Below are 19,039 nucleotides of genomic sequence, written 5' to 3' on the forward strand. Positions count from 1 at the left end.
TGCCGCGCGCGATTTGTTGCGTGCTCACGAGTGCAAAAGCAGATGAAAAGAATCGAAATGCGCCTTTATTGTTTTTGTTGACATCAGCCATTATAAAGCCAACCCATAATAAAGGCAAGTTTGGTTGTACCTCATTTTGTCATGGAAGTGCGGAAAGTGATGAAAGTAATGAAATGAGGCATCTACTTAAGAATGTTTAGTGCGTGCAGGCCGCTTGGCTTGTCTTGAAGAGTCGTTCGCGTAGCATTCGACAGGTGGTAAGCGCGATCATTATTCGCTAGACTTAGCACACGACATATCGCTGCGGCAAGTTCGGGATGCGATCATTACGCGGGAAATAAAAAAAATCGAATTTTGACGACAAATTTTAGGGGTGCGATCATTACGCGAGTGCGATCATTATGCGAGTAAATACGGTACATGCACATTCACACACAAGCACACCAGCAAATGTTCAGATACACAAATTCTAGCACACACCCAAGTTTACAAATAATACGGGCGCAACGAATGCAGGCACTGGTACACACCGGCATATTACACAAATACACCCATGCAAGCACAAGTACCACAAGCACACACGAATACACAAGCGTAAATGCACACAAAACTTGTTCACGTAAGCAGACATACACACCCATACAGCAAAGAGTCACACATGCGCAGACTCACGAATAAACACAAGCACAAACAAACAGATACACAGTGCCATCATACGCAAATGCTAATACACAGATACACTGTAATAAAGATAAGTTGCGTTCATATTGGTGTGCCAACACTGTATATCTGCATATCCTATTGATTTTGTCTGCTTTTGGCAGCCTAATTGATGCAGTTTCCAGTATTGTGATTCCAGTTTTCATATTGTGGTTATGTAGTTGTAAACTTGAGGCACGGTGCTTATTGTATACTAAAATTTAGCAATTTTTGGTAAGAGCACAAATAAAATGTGGGTCCCCCTAACAGTAGCATCCACGGGGGGGGGAGGAGGTGATTGGACTGCCCCGGGTGCAGCCTTGCTGAGGGGCTGTGCTGTACAAATCGTGTAACACAGAGAAGGGATTGACAAGGGAAGGAAAAGAGGGGACGGGGGTGACACGCTGAGTGGCTGCACCAGGTGCCAGGGAGGCAAGTGACGCCACTGGTCCGCACAGTTCACAGCTGTTAGTTTTATACTTGAAGTGAAGCCACACCCACTATCCCTTCAGAAAGTAAAGTGGTTTTCCCATTCGCATGTGTAGATGCGTTTAGATGAAGTGAAAGTGAATTATCTTCTTCAGCTAAGTACAGATGGCGCCGGCATGGGCTTGCAGCGCGTGCAGGTGGCGAAACAAGCTCCTGTCTGCAGCATAGCGTGAAACCGTGCTTCGTCGAGCTTCCACGCCTGACAGACGAGGAAATTGCTTCGTGGCAGCAGCGACGTGAGCCAGAGGGTCGCCGTAGGTGGAAACTGCGAGAGCTGGACGTGCATGGCAAGAGTTGTGCTTCCCCGGTTGAGGATATGTCCGAGCCCAAGAAGCAGCGTCGGAAACGTGGCCGTTCAACGGACAGTAGCGTGGCTGGTAGTACCAGCCCACAACGGCGTGCTTCATCTTTGAGAAACCGTTCGGTCTCAGTGAGCTCTGTGTCATCTCACGTTGAGGGATATACGGAATCTGAAGTCTATCCAGTAGAGGTGGAGCACCGGACTCGTCGGGTTTCTTACAGCTCTTCGGCAGGGGACAGTACGGCATCAAGCAGACGTGTTAAGGCCGGAACTGGCAAGAGGGTTAAAGCGGCAAATGACTCTGCTAGTGGCAGGACGTTAAGAGAGAGGGATATTGGTGAGAAAGGTGATAAGGGTCAGGTTAGGGTGTGCATAACAGACTCTGGGGATAACGTGGAGTCTTCAGTCCTCTCTGCAGCTGCAGCTGCTGCTGGCCTTGGCTCGGAGCTCAGTGTGCCTCTTGTACAACGTGTTCCACATCCACGGAGGGGAAGAAAGCTGTCTACAAAGCGCCGCCTTGCTGTTGAAGTCGCGGAGACTGTACCGGATTCTGACGCATCCTCATCATTATTGTCATCATCATCGCACCTAGTAGGCAAGTCCAGTGATCTTGAAGTGAGTGGTAGCAGGCCATCTATCATCTGTCGGATCCGTATCCAAGGGAAGCATGGAGTCGTCTCTACCACGAGCACTCGGCAAGTTCCTCGTGTAGTTGGCTTTGTGAGTCCTGACAGGTCTATAAGTGAAAGTTGTGTTGCAGATCTTGGTAGCCCTCCAACTGGCAGTGTTAGCGATTCATCGAGCAGCACCATTGTTGGAAGGCAGATGTCAGATGGGCCTATGTCTGGTTGCAGACCTTTGGGCTCTGAGATGGCAGATCCTGGCATAGCATCAAGGCACAAGGTTTCTAAGAAGAGTAAGTCAAGCAACGTGGCACTTGACGCACCTGCTGTGCATTTGGAGTGCTCCAAAGCAGCCCACATGTCAGACGCTCCAACATCTCTTACCACACCTTTGAGCTCTGAGGTCGCAGATTCTGGTATTGTATTGAGGCGGCCCAAGAGTTCCAGGAGGAGCGAGTTGAGCACCGTGACACCTGAAGCACCTGCCACGCAGTTGGAAAGTTCTGGAGCAACCCACATGCTAGATGTTCCTGAGCCTGTTGCCACACCTTTGAGCTCTGAGGTGGCAGATCTTGGCGCAACACTGAGAGGAAAGTTTTCTAGGAATAGCAAGTCAGGTACTAATACACCTCAAGCACCTTCTGCACAATTAGAAGACTCCGAAGTAGTTACCATGCCAGATGCTTCAACGTCTCTTGCCACATCTTCTAGCTCCGAGGTTGCAGATTCTGGTGTCATTCTGAGGCAGCCCAGGAGTCCCAGGAAGAGCAAGTTAAGCACTGTGACACGTGAAGCACCTGCTGTGCCTTCGGAAAGCTCTGAAGCAGCCCACGTATCAGATGCTCCAACACCTCTTGCCATGTCTTTGAGTGGCAAGGTGGCAGACTCTGGTGTTGTGTCGAGGCGGCTTAAGAGTTCTCGGAAGAGCAAGTCAAGTACTGCAGCACCTGACCCACCTGCCGTGCATTTGGAAAGCTGCGAAGCAGCCACTGTGCCAGATGCTCCCCAGTCTGACGCCACACCCTTGAGCTCTGAGGTGGCGGATAGGGGTGTTGTATTGAGGGCCAAGTTTTCTAGGAAGAGCAAGTCAAGCACAGTGATACCTGAAGCACCTGCTGCGCATTTGGAAAGCTCTGAAGCAGTCCACATGCCGGATGCTGCTGAGCCTGTTGCTTCACCTTTGAGGCCGGAGAACTCAGATTCTGGTGTGGCCTTGAGGCTGAAGAGATCTAGGAAGAGCAAGTTGAGTACTGTGACACCTGAAGCACAGCTGGAAAGCTCTGAGGCAGCCCACATGCCAGACACTCCAACCTCTCACGCCACGAGCTCTGAGGTGGCAGATTCTGGTGCAGTGTTGAGGCGCCGGGGTTCAAGAAAGAGCATGTCAAACACCATAACACCTGAAGCATCTGAAACAGAGTTGGCAAGTCCCAAAGCCATGTTGAGCGAGACGCCTCCTACAACTGTAGGGCTAAGTTCTTCTGACGTTGCACCGCATGGTTTGCCCAGCAGGAAAAGCACTCGATCAGGTAGTGGTGCTGGCACTAAAAGAGCAAAGCTAGCTGCCAGTTCCATTGCTTCCAAACCAACTGAATCCCCTGAAGCACTAAGTAGTAGCCCCGTTAAAATTGGGAATATAGATAATCATCAGCTGTGTGGTAGCAATAGTAGAATGGAAATGGGAGCCCCTCATGCTACTCTAGGAACATTGAAATCAGGCAGTGATGTTGATGCTATTGAGGAGCCTGGAAATGTGAAGCCAGTTTCGAAGCGGGGCCGGCCTAGGAGGACAGATTTTGTTAGGCCACTACTTTCTAGTCCTGACAGTCAAGGTGCAGCAGATGCAGCATCAGATGATAGCACTGCACATTGTGAGAACACTGTGCAACCAACTACAAGGCGTACAAGACGCCAGCTGGCAAATCCAAAGCTATCATCAAAGGAACTTAGTGCCACAAGTTCAAGTAGTTTGGAGTCGGTCACAAGTTTTAGCAGTTGTGAAGTGGGGGGCAGCCAGCTGCTTGAAACGAGTCTTCCTAAAGAGGGAAACTTGAGAAAACAAACTGGTAAGGGGAAACAAACAAGCAGCTCAAAACTAGCCATAAAGCCCAGCCGTTCCAAAGTGAGAGATTCTAACGCATTGTTAAGCCTTGGCACTGATAGCGTGAATGCCACCGAACTGGGCACCGATCCTGTTGTGCAGGTAGTGGATCAAGCAGCTAAATCTAACAAGTCTGAAGCAAGAGGGCGCGTCTCGTCGAGAATCTCTGCTAACAAGTTGGCTCTTAGAACGAAGATTCATAAGGAAGGCAAGAACAAAGAAAAGCCTGAAAGTCCTAAGCTACAAAATGAGAGCTGCTTTGTTGCTGATACTTCAGGAACCCCCCCACCAGGCTCTGACATAGGTCTTGCCTCAACAGTCACCGTTGACACGATGACCTCCTGCGTTTTGTCATTTGGCACTGCCTACAGCACAAGTCCAAGCACTGCCAAGCTTGTCAGCGACTGCAACATGACTAGGCAAGTAAGTTCCGGCTCACAGGTGACGAGTAGTGGCATGGGTGATAAGGGGATCAGCACTCCCAACTCTGGTGCCCCTGAAATAGTCAACTCTCACAGCCGCCTAATGTCCAGCACTTCCAGGTCGAGTGCATCGTCAGACAGGCGGGAAATGGGAGGTCTGCCAGTACGTTCGAGCAAATCGCGAAAGAGAGCAGGCCTCCCTGAAGCTCACGACCCTGGGATACAGGAACTGCTCGTCACCTATGAGAGGCTTACGATTACACCACCTAGTGAGCTTTCAAGTGACGGCAGTGTGGGCAGCAAGCAGTCCAATGTGGCACGACCGTCTGCAGCATTTAACTTGTCCGAAGCAGCAAGGAGCAGTAACTCGCCACGAAGGTCTTCGTCAAGCAGTATTACCAATTCTGTTGAGAAGGAAGGCACCCAGAAGTTCGTCAGTAATAATGAACCTGAAGCAGAGCACCCTAATGAACTCTCAGGTAGCAGCAATCCCATCGTTGAAAAAGAATCTGGCAGTGCAAAGTCAGTTGTGTCATCGGATAGAAGTGAAGCAGCAGATGCCGGTGGTTTGATGAGAGGTGCTGATAAGGGAGCAGAGAACAGCCCTGAATTGGTCCCAGCACTGCTTGTGCCAAACTGTGCAGTGACCAAGCCAGGCACAGAAGATTCTATGATACAGCCTAGTAGTGTGAGTATTGCAAACGCAGATCTTGTTGCTACTAAAGAATTGGAAACTTCATCACTGTGCACCGGGCAGTGCCAGTCTGAAGTTGCGGCTTTTGATATCCCTGTAAGCAGCAACCTTCCTGTCTCTGAGGTAATCATATCGGAGCCAGCGACTGAGCCTGTAGTACCTGAAGAAGCGAATAGTGGCTCAGCATTTAGTAGTAACCTTGCTTCTGCGGATACTTCGGCGAATGTTGACCTGCATGCAGGTTCAGATGGACCTGTACCTGGAGGCTCTGTGCAAGGAAACTGGCCAATCATTTCTGCCAGCACAGTGGACGTTTCTGAACCAGTCGCTAAGCCTAAAGTTTCTGACGAGGTTGGCACTGACGCCCCTCCAAACGAAGTACTATTAAACGCATTGCCATTGGGCAGTGGTTCTGACGGCTCTAGTTTAAGCTCTAACAGTTCAGCTTCTGTGCTAAGCAGACCTCGCATGACAAGTCCCATTGAACAAAGTTCCTCTCAACTGTTGGACAGCCGCCATGCTGTTCAAGATGGCAGTGTCACTGAGCTCATGACTGAGTTAAGCTGGTCTATTGAGTTGGGTCAGAGAGTGACAGAGGGCTGCGCTGAGCAAGATGCCAATGTGACTGGGACGCCTGAACTGGTCCCTAGTCTGTGTGGACAGAAGGGAAATGAATCCCAAAAAGCATCAAGTGATGATGCTCAATTTGAGGGTGAACCTTCATCTTGTATCTGTGCTGGCAGCAAGCGGACCACAGCTGAGCAGCCAAGTGCTGTTGGCTCCATAAATGCTGCTGAAATGTCATCTGTTGATGATGACTTCATATGCCTAAGCCCTGATGCCGATGCAGAGTGGATCCTGCTTGATGAGGTCAGGGATGACTCCATAGAACTGTTTCCATCGTCTGAGGAGAGCGTTGCAGTAGACTGTAGTGAAAGCTGCATTGACCATACCGTAGAAAACCGTGTGTCTGACTGTGGGCTGAACTGTCATAATATGGATGTTAGTGAGAAAAATGGCATTGGCGACATGTGCAAAAAGGAACTTGTTGGACACTTTGACGGTGTCAACACTGAAGAGAATGTTCATGAGGATGTGGCTGATGAAAATTCTATCCAGCATGGAAGCAGAAAAAGTAGGAGCGAGAGAAAGGTTGACAGTGTATCCAGAGAGAGCTCCATTGACAAAAGCTGTGAAAGCAGCATTAGAAATGTTGGTAGTATAAACTGTGCTGACAGTGCCACTGGCGATAACTGTGTTGTGGAAATCGGCAGTGAAGGTTGCTCAGAGGCCACTAGCAATAAAGAACACTTTGAGATTTCTAGCACAGACCTTGCCGATACTAACTGTGAGGAAATTCTTCGGAACTTTGGCAGTAATAGTAGTTTGGTAGATCTTGGCAGTGAAAGTTTTTCAGAGCCTACTGGCGATAATAAATGTACAGAGGAGGTAGCCAAGGAAGATGTTACCGACATTAGCTCTGCGGACCTTGTTAAAGGCTTTGGCAGTGAGAATTGTGTCGGTGACATCGATAGTGAGGGCATTGAATTCATTGCAAGTGAGAACTTTGTCGAAGACATTGGCTGTGAAGAGAGCATGGAGCTGTTTAGTGGGATTGACTCTGAGTGTAAGCAGCATAAAGATGCTGTTGCACTAAATGAGATAAGCAGTGATCCTAGACAGCACGAAGACATCTATGCTGCGATAGCTGCTGGAAAATTATTACGAGTGGCAGTTGAAAGACTGGAAGATATTGATGCCCACAGTGCAATTGGAATGTTGTACCGTAAGGCCAAAAAAGCTTCAAAGTGTAACAGAGCCCCTTGCAAAGGTGTCGAAATCTCTGGAGGCAAGCATGATGTAAACCGTGACAATTCACAAGATGAGCACACGGGCATTAATGAGAAAGAGGGAAGTGTTGGCCTATCTTCAGTGAGAAAGTCGCCTGCCTGTCATCGACAGACCTCGAGACCTTCCAAGTCCCTGCACAAAGACGTTGGAGCCTCTAGTAGCCAGAGCAGTGGACGAAGACCCAGTGATTCACAAGCTCAACACCAAAGCCCACGAGAGCAAGACAGAAGTGTTAGACCTGTATCGGTGGAGAAGGCACTTGCCTCAGACCAGCAGACCTCAAAATTTTCCAAAACTTCTCGCAAAGATCTCTGGGCCTCTGGCAACCAGCACTCCAGGGATCAGACTGACGAGTCACATGCTCAGCATGTAAAAACTAGGAAACAGGAGGGAAACAATGTGCCTTTTTCAGAGGAGAAGTTGTCTTCCTCTGTCAAGATAACATCGAAGTCCTCCAAGACCTTGCACAAAGATAGCCGGGACACTTGCAACCAACATGTTGAAAAATCCACTAAAGATTCGAAAACTCAGCATTTAGGTGTAAGAAAGAAAGACCGAAGTGCTAATCCTCTTACAGCAGATAAGTCATCAATTTGCCACCAAAAGGCCTCAAGGTCTTCCAAGGCTTCCAATAAAGGTGTGCAAGCTTTCAAGAGCAAGGATAGTGAGGGTAGTTCCAAAAAAGCAGAAACACAGCGCCCAGTCAGAGAAAAGCAAGGGGAAGCTGTTGAACCTTCTTCATTAGAAATGTCACCAGGCCGTGAGCAACAGGCCTCAAATCCTTCCAAGGGTTCCCGCAGAGATGTCCAGGTTTTAAAGAGCGAGGACAGTGAGGGTAGTTCCAACAAAGCAGAAACACGGCATGCAGACAAAGAAAAGCAAGGGGAAGCTGTTGATCCTTCTTCATTAGAAATGTCAACGGGCTGTGACCAACAGGCCTCGAAGTCTTCCAAGGCTTCCCGCAGAGATGTCCAGGTTTTCAAGAGCAAGGACAGTGAGGGTAGTTCCAACAAAGCACAAACAAGGCATGCAGACAAAGAAAAGCAAGGGGAAGCTGTTGATCCTTCTTCATTAGAAATGTCAACGGGCTGTGACCAACAGGCCTCGAAGTCTTCCAAGGCTTCCCGTAGAGATGTCCAGGTTTTCAAGAGCAAGGACAGTGAGGGTAGTTCCAACAAAGCAGAAACACGGCATGCAGACAAAGAAAAGCAAGGGGAAGCTGTTGATCCTTCTTCATTAGAAATGTCAACGGGCTGTGACCAACAGGCCTCGAAGTCTTCCAAGGCTTCCCGCAGAGATGTCCAGGTTTTCAAGAGCAAGGACAGTGAGGGTAGTTCCAACAAAGCACAAACAAGGCATGCAGACAAAGAAAAGCAAGGGGAAGCTGTTGATCCTTCTTCATTAGAAATGTCAACGGGCTGTGACCAACAGGCCTCGAAGTCTTCCAAGGCTTCCCGTAGAGATGTCCAGGTTTTCAAGAGCAAGGACAGTGACGGTAGTTCCAACAAAACAGAAACAAGGCATGCAGACGAAGAAAACCAAAGGGAAGCTGTTGATCATTCTTCATTAGAACGGTCACCGGGCTGTGACCAACAGGCCTCGAAGTCTTCCAAGGCTTCCCGCAGAGATGTCCAGGTTTTCAAGAGCAAGGACAGTGAGGGTCGTTCCAACAAAGCAGAAACACGGCATGCAGACAAAGAAAAGCAAGGGGAAGCTTTTGATCCTTCTTCATTAGAAATGTCAACGGGCTGTGACCAACAGGCCTCGAAGTCTTCGAAGGCTTCCCGTAAAGATGTCCAGGTTTTCAAGAGCAAGGACAGTGAGGGCAGTTCCAACAAAGCAGAAACACGGCATGCAGACAAAGAAAAGCAAGGGGAAGCAGTTGATCCTTCTTCATTAGAACAGTCACCGGGCTGTGACCAACAGGCCTCGAAGTCTTCGAAGGCTTCCCGTAAAGATGTCCAGGTTTTCAAGAGCAAGGACAGTGAGGGCAGTTCCAACAAAGCAGAAACACGGCATGCAGACAAAGAAAAGCAAGGGGAAGCTGTTGATCCTTCTTCATTAGAACGGTCACCGGGCTGTGACCAACAGGCCTCGAAGTCTCCTAAGGCTTCCCGTAGAGATGTCCAGGTTTTCAAGAGCAAGGACAGTGAGGGTAGCTCCAACAAAGCAGAAACACAGCGTGCAGACAGAGAAAAGCAAGGGGAAGCTGTTGAACCTTCTTCATTACAAAAGTCACCGGGCCCTGACCAACAGACCTCAAAGTCTTCCAGAGATTTCCACAGTGATCTTGGAGCCCTTGAGAACCCGGTCCAGGTCTGTGAGAATCGAGAGAGGAGGCCTGACAGTCCAGAGGAACAACAGGCAGGAAGTGGCACGCAACAGCAAGACGAATGCACTGAGCCTCTTCAAACGGAGAAGTCACTTTCCTACCACCAGAGGGAACCACTGCCGCCAACTGACATGGGCAAGGAACATGTACTGCTAGACCAAGTCCTTGACCTAGGGGAGCTTCCGGATGCCATCAAGTGCCTACTGGACTCTGAGGTTCCACTCCCTGAATTGGACGCCGACTGCTTCAGCCTACCACCCGACTCTACCCGTTGGCTCTCTGAAGATGGTGTGGTTGAGAAGCGGAAACCCGATGAGCGCGCCCAGGCTAACAAGGAGGAGCCACCATTCTGTCCCTCGGGTGACATCATGCTTGGAGAACTGACCAAGGCTTGCTCACTCACGAATGAAGGCCTCGTTGCCCTCGTGCCAGCTGTGCCCCCACCAACCTGTGGCCCACATTTCAACAGCTGTGGCTCAACCACTGTTCGTGCCCGCAAGAAGTGCCTGAGGGGTCTGGCCCACTGGCAGAAGACCAAACTGGAGGCCTTTGCACGGGACTCGTGCTTCGAGGTGGACTTCGAGCACAACCCCGAACTGCGTATAGCCTTCTGTCGTGACCGCAGTGTGGTGCTGACGCCTGCACGATCTGCGCCGACCGTCGCCTTGCTGGCACCAACCCGTCAGCGGCCACCACCCAGTCCAGACGATGATGTGGTGAGCATCCGTGAGCTGCCACCTTCTGACGCCTCGCCTGACCCAACCATGCTTTTGGTGTCCCCGCCAAGCACGCCCCCACGACATGAGGTAAGTTGGTCAGAACAGTTCATCCCTTATTAAATTCTTGGTGTATTTTCTTTTTCAAAAAGATTTTCAAAAATTTCATGGGGAACATATGCAGTTCGATCTATTCAGATGGGTTATGCAATAATGAGGCAGAGATTACTTGCATGAAAGATTGGCAACATCCATTTAACTAATTCAGCATTTGCTTATTAACTTTGTAATTATTCACTTGCATATGCTGTAATTGCAAATTGAATGCTGAGCAGTAGTGAGTAATGTCTGCTTAGCAGAAATTTGAAGGTTAGCACCACATTTAAATCTCTTACCATGGGTTGCGGTAAAAAATGCATTGCCTTTCCAGCTATGAGGGTCTCTCGCTGCTAGGGAGATGCTTTTGGGAAAATGATTACTTATGTGCCCGGTGTATTTCATAGCACATTTTAACATTCGGTATCTCGAAAGTGGTGCTAGTCTTAGGATTTCTGCGAAGTGACGTGACTTGAGTACTGCTTGTTTAAATTTTTGAAAATGCAACATTCAACCCAAAATGAAGTCGGAAAGTTATTTAGCAGGTACTTTTCATTAAGTATCTGGAGATTTGTCAAGCAGGTAATTTATGCCTCTTCCAAAAATCTACCTGAAAAGATGAATAACCACCATCTGTCACAGGTAATTTCTTAAAAATGAGTTCAGAAAAAGACAAGAAAGCTGAATTAGGCATAGCTAAGCACAGCACTTTGAAGGTGTACTTTTGCTGTGCATTTAAGTGATATCCTGGGATACGAAATCTGTAAAGATTTTGTGTGATTTGAAAAGCCATATGTGGCATTTTACAGGTGGGCTTTGCCACTCGCCTAGTGCATCAATGTGGCTATCATCACATTTCATGCGGAGACAGCACAAAGACCGACACTGTCCTTTCCTCGTCTCTGTGACCCCTAGCTTTGATTTCATTTAACTCGCAAATTTAGCTACTTACAGTTGAACCTTGTTATAACGTAGTCACATCTGACATGAAAAAATCTTCATTACGTCCATTTCTCACAGCTTACTGTATAGGTTCAGAATGTAAAAGTCAGGCAGAAAACATCCTTTGGGTATGACTATCTACGTTGGTGTGATTAGCATTCAAATAGTGGTGACTATGTAATTAAAAAAATTAAATTATGGGTTCTACATGCCAAAACCACTTTCTGATTATCAGGCATGCCGTAGTGGGGGACTCCGAAGATTTGGACCGCCTGGGGTTCTTTAACGTGCACTTAAATCTAAGTTCATGGGTGTTTTTGCATTTCGCCCTCATCGAAGTGCGGCCGCCGTGGCTGGGATTCGATCCCGCGACCTCGTGCTTAACAGCCCTATGTAATCTGGTGATGGGAAATTGATTATTGCTAGAGATTTTAAGGATTATGTTACATAATTTTGAAGTGCAAGTTGTCTGCCTTGGCATGTACCCATTGGCCCATGTTGTCTGTTCGGCAAGACATTGGCCTAAGCTAGCGGACAACTTGGGTCACTGGGAAGAGCGGCGTAATGAGTCTTGATAGATAGGTAGACACATAAAGTAGCCGAAGTAGGCGAAGCTTTTTTTAGGCTAATAAGTACCCCTACCAGGGTATACTTGTCTCAGTGCCAATGCACACCCTGTCTTTCCCGAGGCGACTTGGCTATGAGAAACATCTGTAGACTGGTTGTGTGCCATCTGCACAGAACGTGACTAAACACACATTGTGTGGCAGGTTTTCGTTTTTTATAAGAAATGTTGTGTGGTAAAGCTTATCTAAGGAAAACACAGGGAAGGCAGCAGATGGAACTTCAAGACAATGAGCAAAACGAGAACAAGGTAAAAGCATGAGCCAACGTTTCGACAAGTAGACTTGTATTTTTCAAGATGACATACGCGTTCCTCGACACAGTTTATATAGTTAGGGTTCTTCTAAAGGGGAGAAGGGGCCTCTCCCCTTTAGTAGAAGAGCCCTAACTGTATATACTGTGCTGTGGAAAGAATCCCTTTAGAGGAACCCTAACTATATATACTGTGTCTAACTATATATACTGTTGCGTTGAAAAAGACAAGTCCACTTGTTGAAAAGTTGGCTGCTGCTTTTACCTTGTTCCCGTTTTGCTCTAAGCTTATCTAAGGTATCTGTCTACGCTGCTCACATCTCTTGTTTTCAGACAATGCAGACTGGTGCAAGAAGCTTGTGTGTTTTTTTTAGTGATGCAGAAATTCAGCAAGTTCATATGATCGCTGATTTAGAGGACTTTAATTTTGATTACGTTGTCTCTTAAAGTGATAGCAATGAAAAGACCATGTTGCCTGTTGAACACTGATTATCTTAAGATGGTTCATTAGCATGTCTTAATCTTCTTGGAGATTTTTAGATTTAAGAAATTAGTAACATGTTGAGCAGCAAATCACCAATGGTAAACAGCATTTGAATTTAAAAATCGTACCAATGGGTTAGAAATCAAATTTGATGCACTCTGGAAAAACCTTTAGCCCACAGCAGGCAGAAAAACGCCTGAAATGTCTGGCAGCCAAAGGGTTAATGGCTTGCTATCGGCACTGTTTGCAGACCAGCACGTCACAACTGGATGGACCATCAGGTCGCTTTGCCCTCAGTGGAGCCAGGCTACCTGCAGACACGGTGAGAGACCGTCTAGCATGCTTACATACCGTCATTCAGACATGGCCCAGATCAACTTCTCTTTTAAGACTGGTGAATGCCTCTGTGCATCCACCCTGTGCTCTCTCACTGACATTAATGGGGGACAGTGCCAAATTGCACCTGGCTTGCAGCTTTGTGTGAGGAACAGGGCCGGTGGCTGCGAATTATTTTTTTTTCTAACGTTATGTAAACATATCTTATAGGCAGTGATTGATGACAGTGGACATAGCAAAGCAAAAGCGGTGAATTGTTTACTAAAGCGAAGCTTTCTTTGCCTCTCTCTTCGACTTTCTTACTGCTGCTGCTGCTGCTACTGCTGTCTGGCACACCACATTGGAGGACGGTTAATAGTGTGTGTATACATTACAGGAGCGTGGCAGAGAGGAAAGGCGATGCGAGAAACTCGTTTGGACCTTTGCGCTGCGTTGAATGTGCACAGTGCCCTCGGGAGCTCCCTGGGCATCGCCACATTAACCTCATGACAGCTGTAATTATCCGTGATCCCCCGCAAAAGCATTGCAAAAATTACACTGCTTGCCCTTCTACTAATGTGCAAGTCTAGAGGGAAGCTAGATGGAATGGTGGAGAGGAGGGGGGAGAGGAGGCAGAGACTAGGTAGAACTGATGCAGTTGCATAACGAGTGACTAACAGCCTTGCCACTTTTCACTCACAGTTCCCATACAAGGTGTGTGTGGGGGGCAGGGAGGGGGGAAATAGGGAAAAAGAGATGTGAAAAGGTATTGAAACACTACTATATAGCTTCTTCAGTTACGGTGTACACGTTTGTGGGCACAAGTTATTTTTGCCATTACTATGCAGTAGTTCAGTAGAACTTGTTGTTGGGCGAGTTGGTAGATATTGGCGAACATTGTTTAACTGCGCGAACAAACGAACCACAAAGACAGAGAGGGACAAGGACCTGCGCCCGTCCTTGTCCCTCTCTGTCTTTGCGGTTCGTTTGTTCGCGCAGTTAAACAATGTTCGCCAATACTATGCAGTAGTTGCAAGAAATAGACAACAAACATTAAGCTTTGAGTAAATTGTACATTCTGCTTTCCTAAAGTACATCTATTTCACTTCTGAGTGAAATGTAGTGCTTCAATTGACCGCTTTGGTGGAGGCACTACCATGTTTGACGAGATGCTTGGAGTGGGGTGCTTCCGCAGTTATTGGAAATATTTTTTTTCCTTGTTGTAATGTTTGCACCCAAGAATTACCGTTTGCATGTAATGCGAGTGGGTGATTCAGTATCTTTAATGAAGAAACGTAGCATGACTGACTGTAAATTAAAGGAATATTTAATTGCTATGTAATTATGATGGGTCTCTGCAAAATGTGCAAAGTCATTCTCCTCCTACCTTGACTTGCTCTCTATGGAGTCTACAGCACCTTGGCATAAAATTACGTAAATATCACAGATTTATCAACAGTTGATCATAATTTGTGACTGAAGGGTATGGGCTAGACGTGACAGCGGTTGTGGGCATATGGAATAAACTTAGGTTTAAGGTATGGTACTGTGCGTTTGTGCTATTTCTAAAAAGTAAACAGCTTGAAAATATGTCAAGTGGACAACTTATGCAGGACGTGCAGAGGCAGAGCTGCATTAAAGTGCGCTGTAGGGCCTAGGTGACACTATGCCCTATGGAAGCAGTCACACATCAAATCAACACTTCTGTAGCTTTGTGGCTGTGGCATTGCTCAAGGTTGCGGGTTCGATCCTGACCGCGGCAGCTGCATTTCGAGGGGCCAAATAAAAAGCGCTCATGCGCTTAGATTTAGGGACATGTTAAAGAACACCACCATGTCAAAATTAATCCGCAGTCTGCAGCTACGGTGTGCCTCATAATCCAATTGGGGTTTGGCACGTACAGCCATATTATTCAATTCAAGTTTCATGCTTCTGCTACGATGCGATGTGCCATGTGAGGCAATGAATATGCTTAATCCTCTCGGAGGTTATGAAGTATTGCCCACAAGAATGCCTCAAGCAAGCAACTCCCCTTGTGTGTTCTGTGTACTACGCAGACAAACAGTGGTGATGCACGCAAGGTATCGTTTGACATCAACTCGCCACTCTCGTGTTGGACTAAACGTTGAAGAAATTAAACATTCGTCGTCAATGTCGCTGCTACTTATCGTCATTCAAAGCAAACAGCACAGAAAGCTACGCTTACATCAATTCCCACAGTGCAGGGAATCTGTATAATTTTTCTTGTCAAGTTTTAAATATGTATATAGATGGGGGGAAAGAAATAGACCCATCGTGGTACACTTATCATGCCTGTAATTTATTTTGATTTAGTTTTTGATCCCCATGCATGCACATAGACATGTGCAAATCACGTACAGATGCACGCATGCCTGTGTACATGTGCATATTTGCATGTACATGTGCGTATGTATGTGTGTGCATGGGGTGAAAAACCAAGCATGCACAGAGAGAGAGAGAGAGAGAGAATGAGACAGATTGTGGCTTGATAAAGTCGCTCGTTTCATGTTCGTGCAACAGCACCATGTAAACAATCACCATTTTCGTGGTGGGGATGTGACACTTGCACTCTTTGTTAGTTCAGTTTCAGTCCTGTGGCTGCAATTCACCAGAATTAATTACGTGCTCCAGAAATTAGCAGTTCTAGATATGCAATAATGCATATCTAGAACTAGTTATGGAACCTTCAAATGACTCGCTTCAAGTCTTGCATTTTGGGATCACTCATCTGGCTCTTTCAGTTAAGAAGTTAGTCTAATTTGCATAATTGTCTAATTATTACCGTGAGTCATATTAATATGTATGCTCTTGTGGTAAAAGCATTAATAAGGAAATGGCTTAATGATGGCAAGTTAACTATCTTTAAGTAATTTCGGTTTTTAACACCCTGTGTATATAGTTTTTACTTCATTGTGTCCGTTTTTTCTTCTGTCATTGGGCAATAAGTGTTTGTATAGGGAAAGAAAAATGTCTTGTGGTGTGCCTGTTGCATCGCAGTCAGTTAACTTGCACCAGCAATCTCGCGGTGTAGATGCCGTTTGGACATGCAGAAGACATCTATAGCTCCAGGTAATGTTGGCTGGAAACTGCGGCTCTAATTTTTGATCTTTTAGTTGATTTGTGGTGGAATCGCTTCTGAAATGGCTTGTTAAGAGTTGTGGCATCAAATTAGAGAGTTTTGGATCAAAGGACATTGCCACGACACTGAACACCCAAGCCCAACTTGGTTCTTTAGGGCTAGCCCCCTCATGCAGGTAGAAAACGAGGTGGCAGCACTTGTTGGAGTGCTTCAGGATTTGAAGGGTAGTCACACTTATACAGTATGCTTAATCTGCAGAATCAAATGGCACAGTGGGCCTTCACATTATGTCCGCTTAGTTCCAACACAAAGCTTGATTGGCAAGTTGTAACAAAAATTTAAGCAGTTTCAAGCCCTGATAAAGGCACAACCAAGCATTGCATCGGCTGTCGAAGAACCTCGTGCAACCGAAATTAGCCTGGAACCCTCCAACACGGTGTCACTTGCAGCCACTATGTTTATTTGGGGTGTTGAACACAATCAATCAATCAATCAATCAATCAATCAATCAATCAATCAATCAATCAATCAATCAATCAATCAATCAATCAACCAACCAATCAATCAATCAATCAATCAATAAATAAATAAATAAATAAATAAATAAATAAATAAATAAATAAATAAATCAAACTAACTAACTAAACTAAAACTGGTGGTTGCTTAGCAACTGTGACATTGCAACAGGCAGGACTTAAAACTGCTAGCCTATATCGCAGAGCTATTTCTCTGCTCTTGTGGCACGCAGGAGCGGGTGCTGACGGTGCTAAGTGTGGAGGTGCACGTGCGGACGCGCAGCGACCTCCGTCCTGACCCGGCACATGACCCCGTGCAATGTGTGCTGTGGTGTGCACGTGGCCATGGCACGGATGCGCCTCTTGAGGCGGGCGTGATGCACTGGGTGCTTGGAGATCCCCGGCTGGCGGACATCGAAGACCTCGCAGGAACCTCGCTACACCGTACGGGCGTGGCCACCCCTGGGCTGCGCACCCAGGTCGTGCGCTCGGAGCTGGACCTCTTCCATGCCTTGGTCGACCTGGTGCACAGGTAAACACAGCGACCGCATCATGCTGTCATGCAATCTGATGGCACGGTATGCAGTTTTTGGGGAGTCTAGGAAATATTTCTTTTCCTGTCACAGAGCATGCGTGATACTAAAGTGTATAGCATTAAACTGCAGAGGCACAAACTAGTCAACGGTACTAGTCCCACACAACATGTTTATCAAAAAGAACATGAAAAAAATATGTAAACAAAAGTTTTGTAAGAAAAGTATATAAAAACATCAGTGTTGCTTTTCGCAAAGAAAACAAACAAATTTTCCTAATATACATTTTCACTGCAAGGAATCTGTGCTATATTATAGCAGATATCAGCTTTCTATATGTGGAATTTTTTTTCAGATATATCAGAAAATGTTAACTCTAGTGATTAGCTCTAATGCAATGTCAAGGCTGTCTGTCGGCTGTCGTCTATTGCAAAAATCGACTCTTAAGTGGCTGTAGGCAAGCTAACTTAGTGACACCTTGCAGGTAAGAACTGCGACTTCTAGAACATGCAGGACATCTTCAGATAAGCACGTGGCAGCAATGGAATGGTTTGAAGGAGATAAGTGAAACTCCGGGCTGATGTCTGACAATGCAAAGTTTAGTGCCATTGCTGCTGCAGTCGTCCAAGAACTCTTGTTCAGGTGCATTAGAATTTATAGAAATGCGATCTTTCTGTGGATTAGCGGCGTGCGATGGCGATGTTGTCTGGTGATCTACGAACACTCATCACAGTGACCACACCCCTGCTGGAGGTGCTTTAAAAATCCCTGTGTTGGAAGAAGGAAACAAAAAGGCGAAATGATTAAATTGTTCCTTTACACCTCATTAGATCGTGCTGGCTGTTTGAGAGTACTTGAAAGCAACAAAATACGAGTTTGCAACCGCCGATAAGAGGTTATTCAAAGGAATAGGTGTGGACAGGAAAGATTAAAAGGGCCTTAAAATACGTTGTAATGAAACCTGAGCAGCACAGTAAACCGAGCGCAATGCCTTCCAAGGAATATACAGTTATACCTCAATTTAACAAACTTCAATAGAATGAAGTACTTAACTTCTTGTCCAAAGAACACCATGTACTTTGAACCTAATGTAACTTTGTGTATTAAAAGCAGCAATATTGTTTTACTTCTAAAGCTCATGTATTTGCACTGCAAGATTATTTGGATGGTTCTCATAAAAAAAGATCACTTAGCGACTGTTTTCACCATCAAGTTTGACACTCGGCGCGCTGATTTCACATTCAGAAACGAAAGTCTCGGGACAGTGACAAACCAGCATGTGACATAGGTGATTATGCAACACGCTAACCTAGAAGCCTGGCAGAGCTTGTAGCAGCTGCACTATGGCCCTCTTTGGGTGGCATTCTCCTGCAATAAGCTATGTAAATTTGTGAGAAGGGGCCTGTGTGTAAGTTGCCACCTATGAATGCAAAATTATCTTACTGATTGCTAAATTTGATTATGTGTATTTCGGAACGAAAGCGCTTGTGAAGAATCAAACAAAATAAAGTTGGCTTGGAATTGATCACTTAATTTAACTAAACCTACACAGTGTGTCCCAGCTAACTTTAGCCAAAGCTTAAAAATATGCAAGTGTCGCGTAGCTGGACAGAAGAAAGGTAATGTTGTTTGCCGTTGCTTAGAGATACTTGTTCATTATTTCATATTTTTGATATATTTCATATTCTTTCATATTTCATATTCTTCATTACACTTCTTCATTCCACCTAATAAAGATAATTAGAGGAAAACTGTCAATGAGAAACATGTAAAGCGACATGAAAAACTTGCGATACAGCTTTCTGTTGCCCAATACGTGCTACATAAAAGTGTTTTTTCGAGCATGAGAGATGCTCGCGAATACATGCAAAGTGCCTCGAGCAGCCAGTTGTGTGGCATTTTTAAGTGCACTTGCAGGCTTCTTTCATGCTTGAAAAAACACTTTTATGT

General features: G+C 46.2%; 1 protein-coding gene across 4 annotated transcripts in view; it reads left to right on the forward strand.

Moving 5' to 3' along the window:
* The window catches only part of PolZ1 (DNA polymerase zeta catalytic subunit), a 169,754-nt gene that overhangs the window by 75,355 nt on the left and 75,360 nt on the right, over positions 1-19,039 (forward strand). For 3 of the 4 annotated variants that reach the window (XM_065428509.2, XM_070538369.1, XM_065428506.1), the window contains 3 exons: positions 1,317-10,318; positions 12,877-12,948; positions 16,790-17,088. In XM_065428509.2, the coding sequence (XP_065284581.1) occupies positions 1,317-10,318; positions 12,877-12,948; positions 16,790-17,088 (9,373 nt within the window). The remainder of the gene's footprint in view (positions 1-1,316; positions 10,319-12,876; positions 12,949-16,789; positions 17,089-19,039) is intronic. The other variant, XM_065428508.1, reaches the window with a different exon arrangement.

Source organism: Dermacentor albipictus, chromosome 5 (assembly GCF_038994185.2).
Source record: "Dermacentor albipictus isolate Rhodes 1998 colony chromosome 5, USDA_Dalb.pri_finalv2, whole genome shotgun sequence".
Classification (NCBI taxonomy): Eukaryota; Metazoa; Arthropoda; class Arachnida; order Ixodida; family Ixodidae; genus Dermacentor; species Dermacentor albipictus.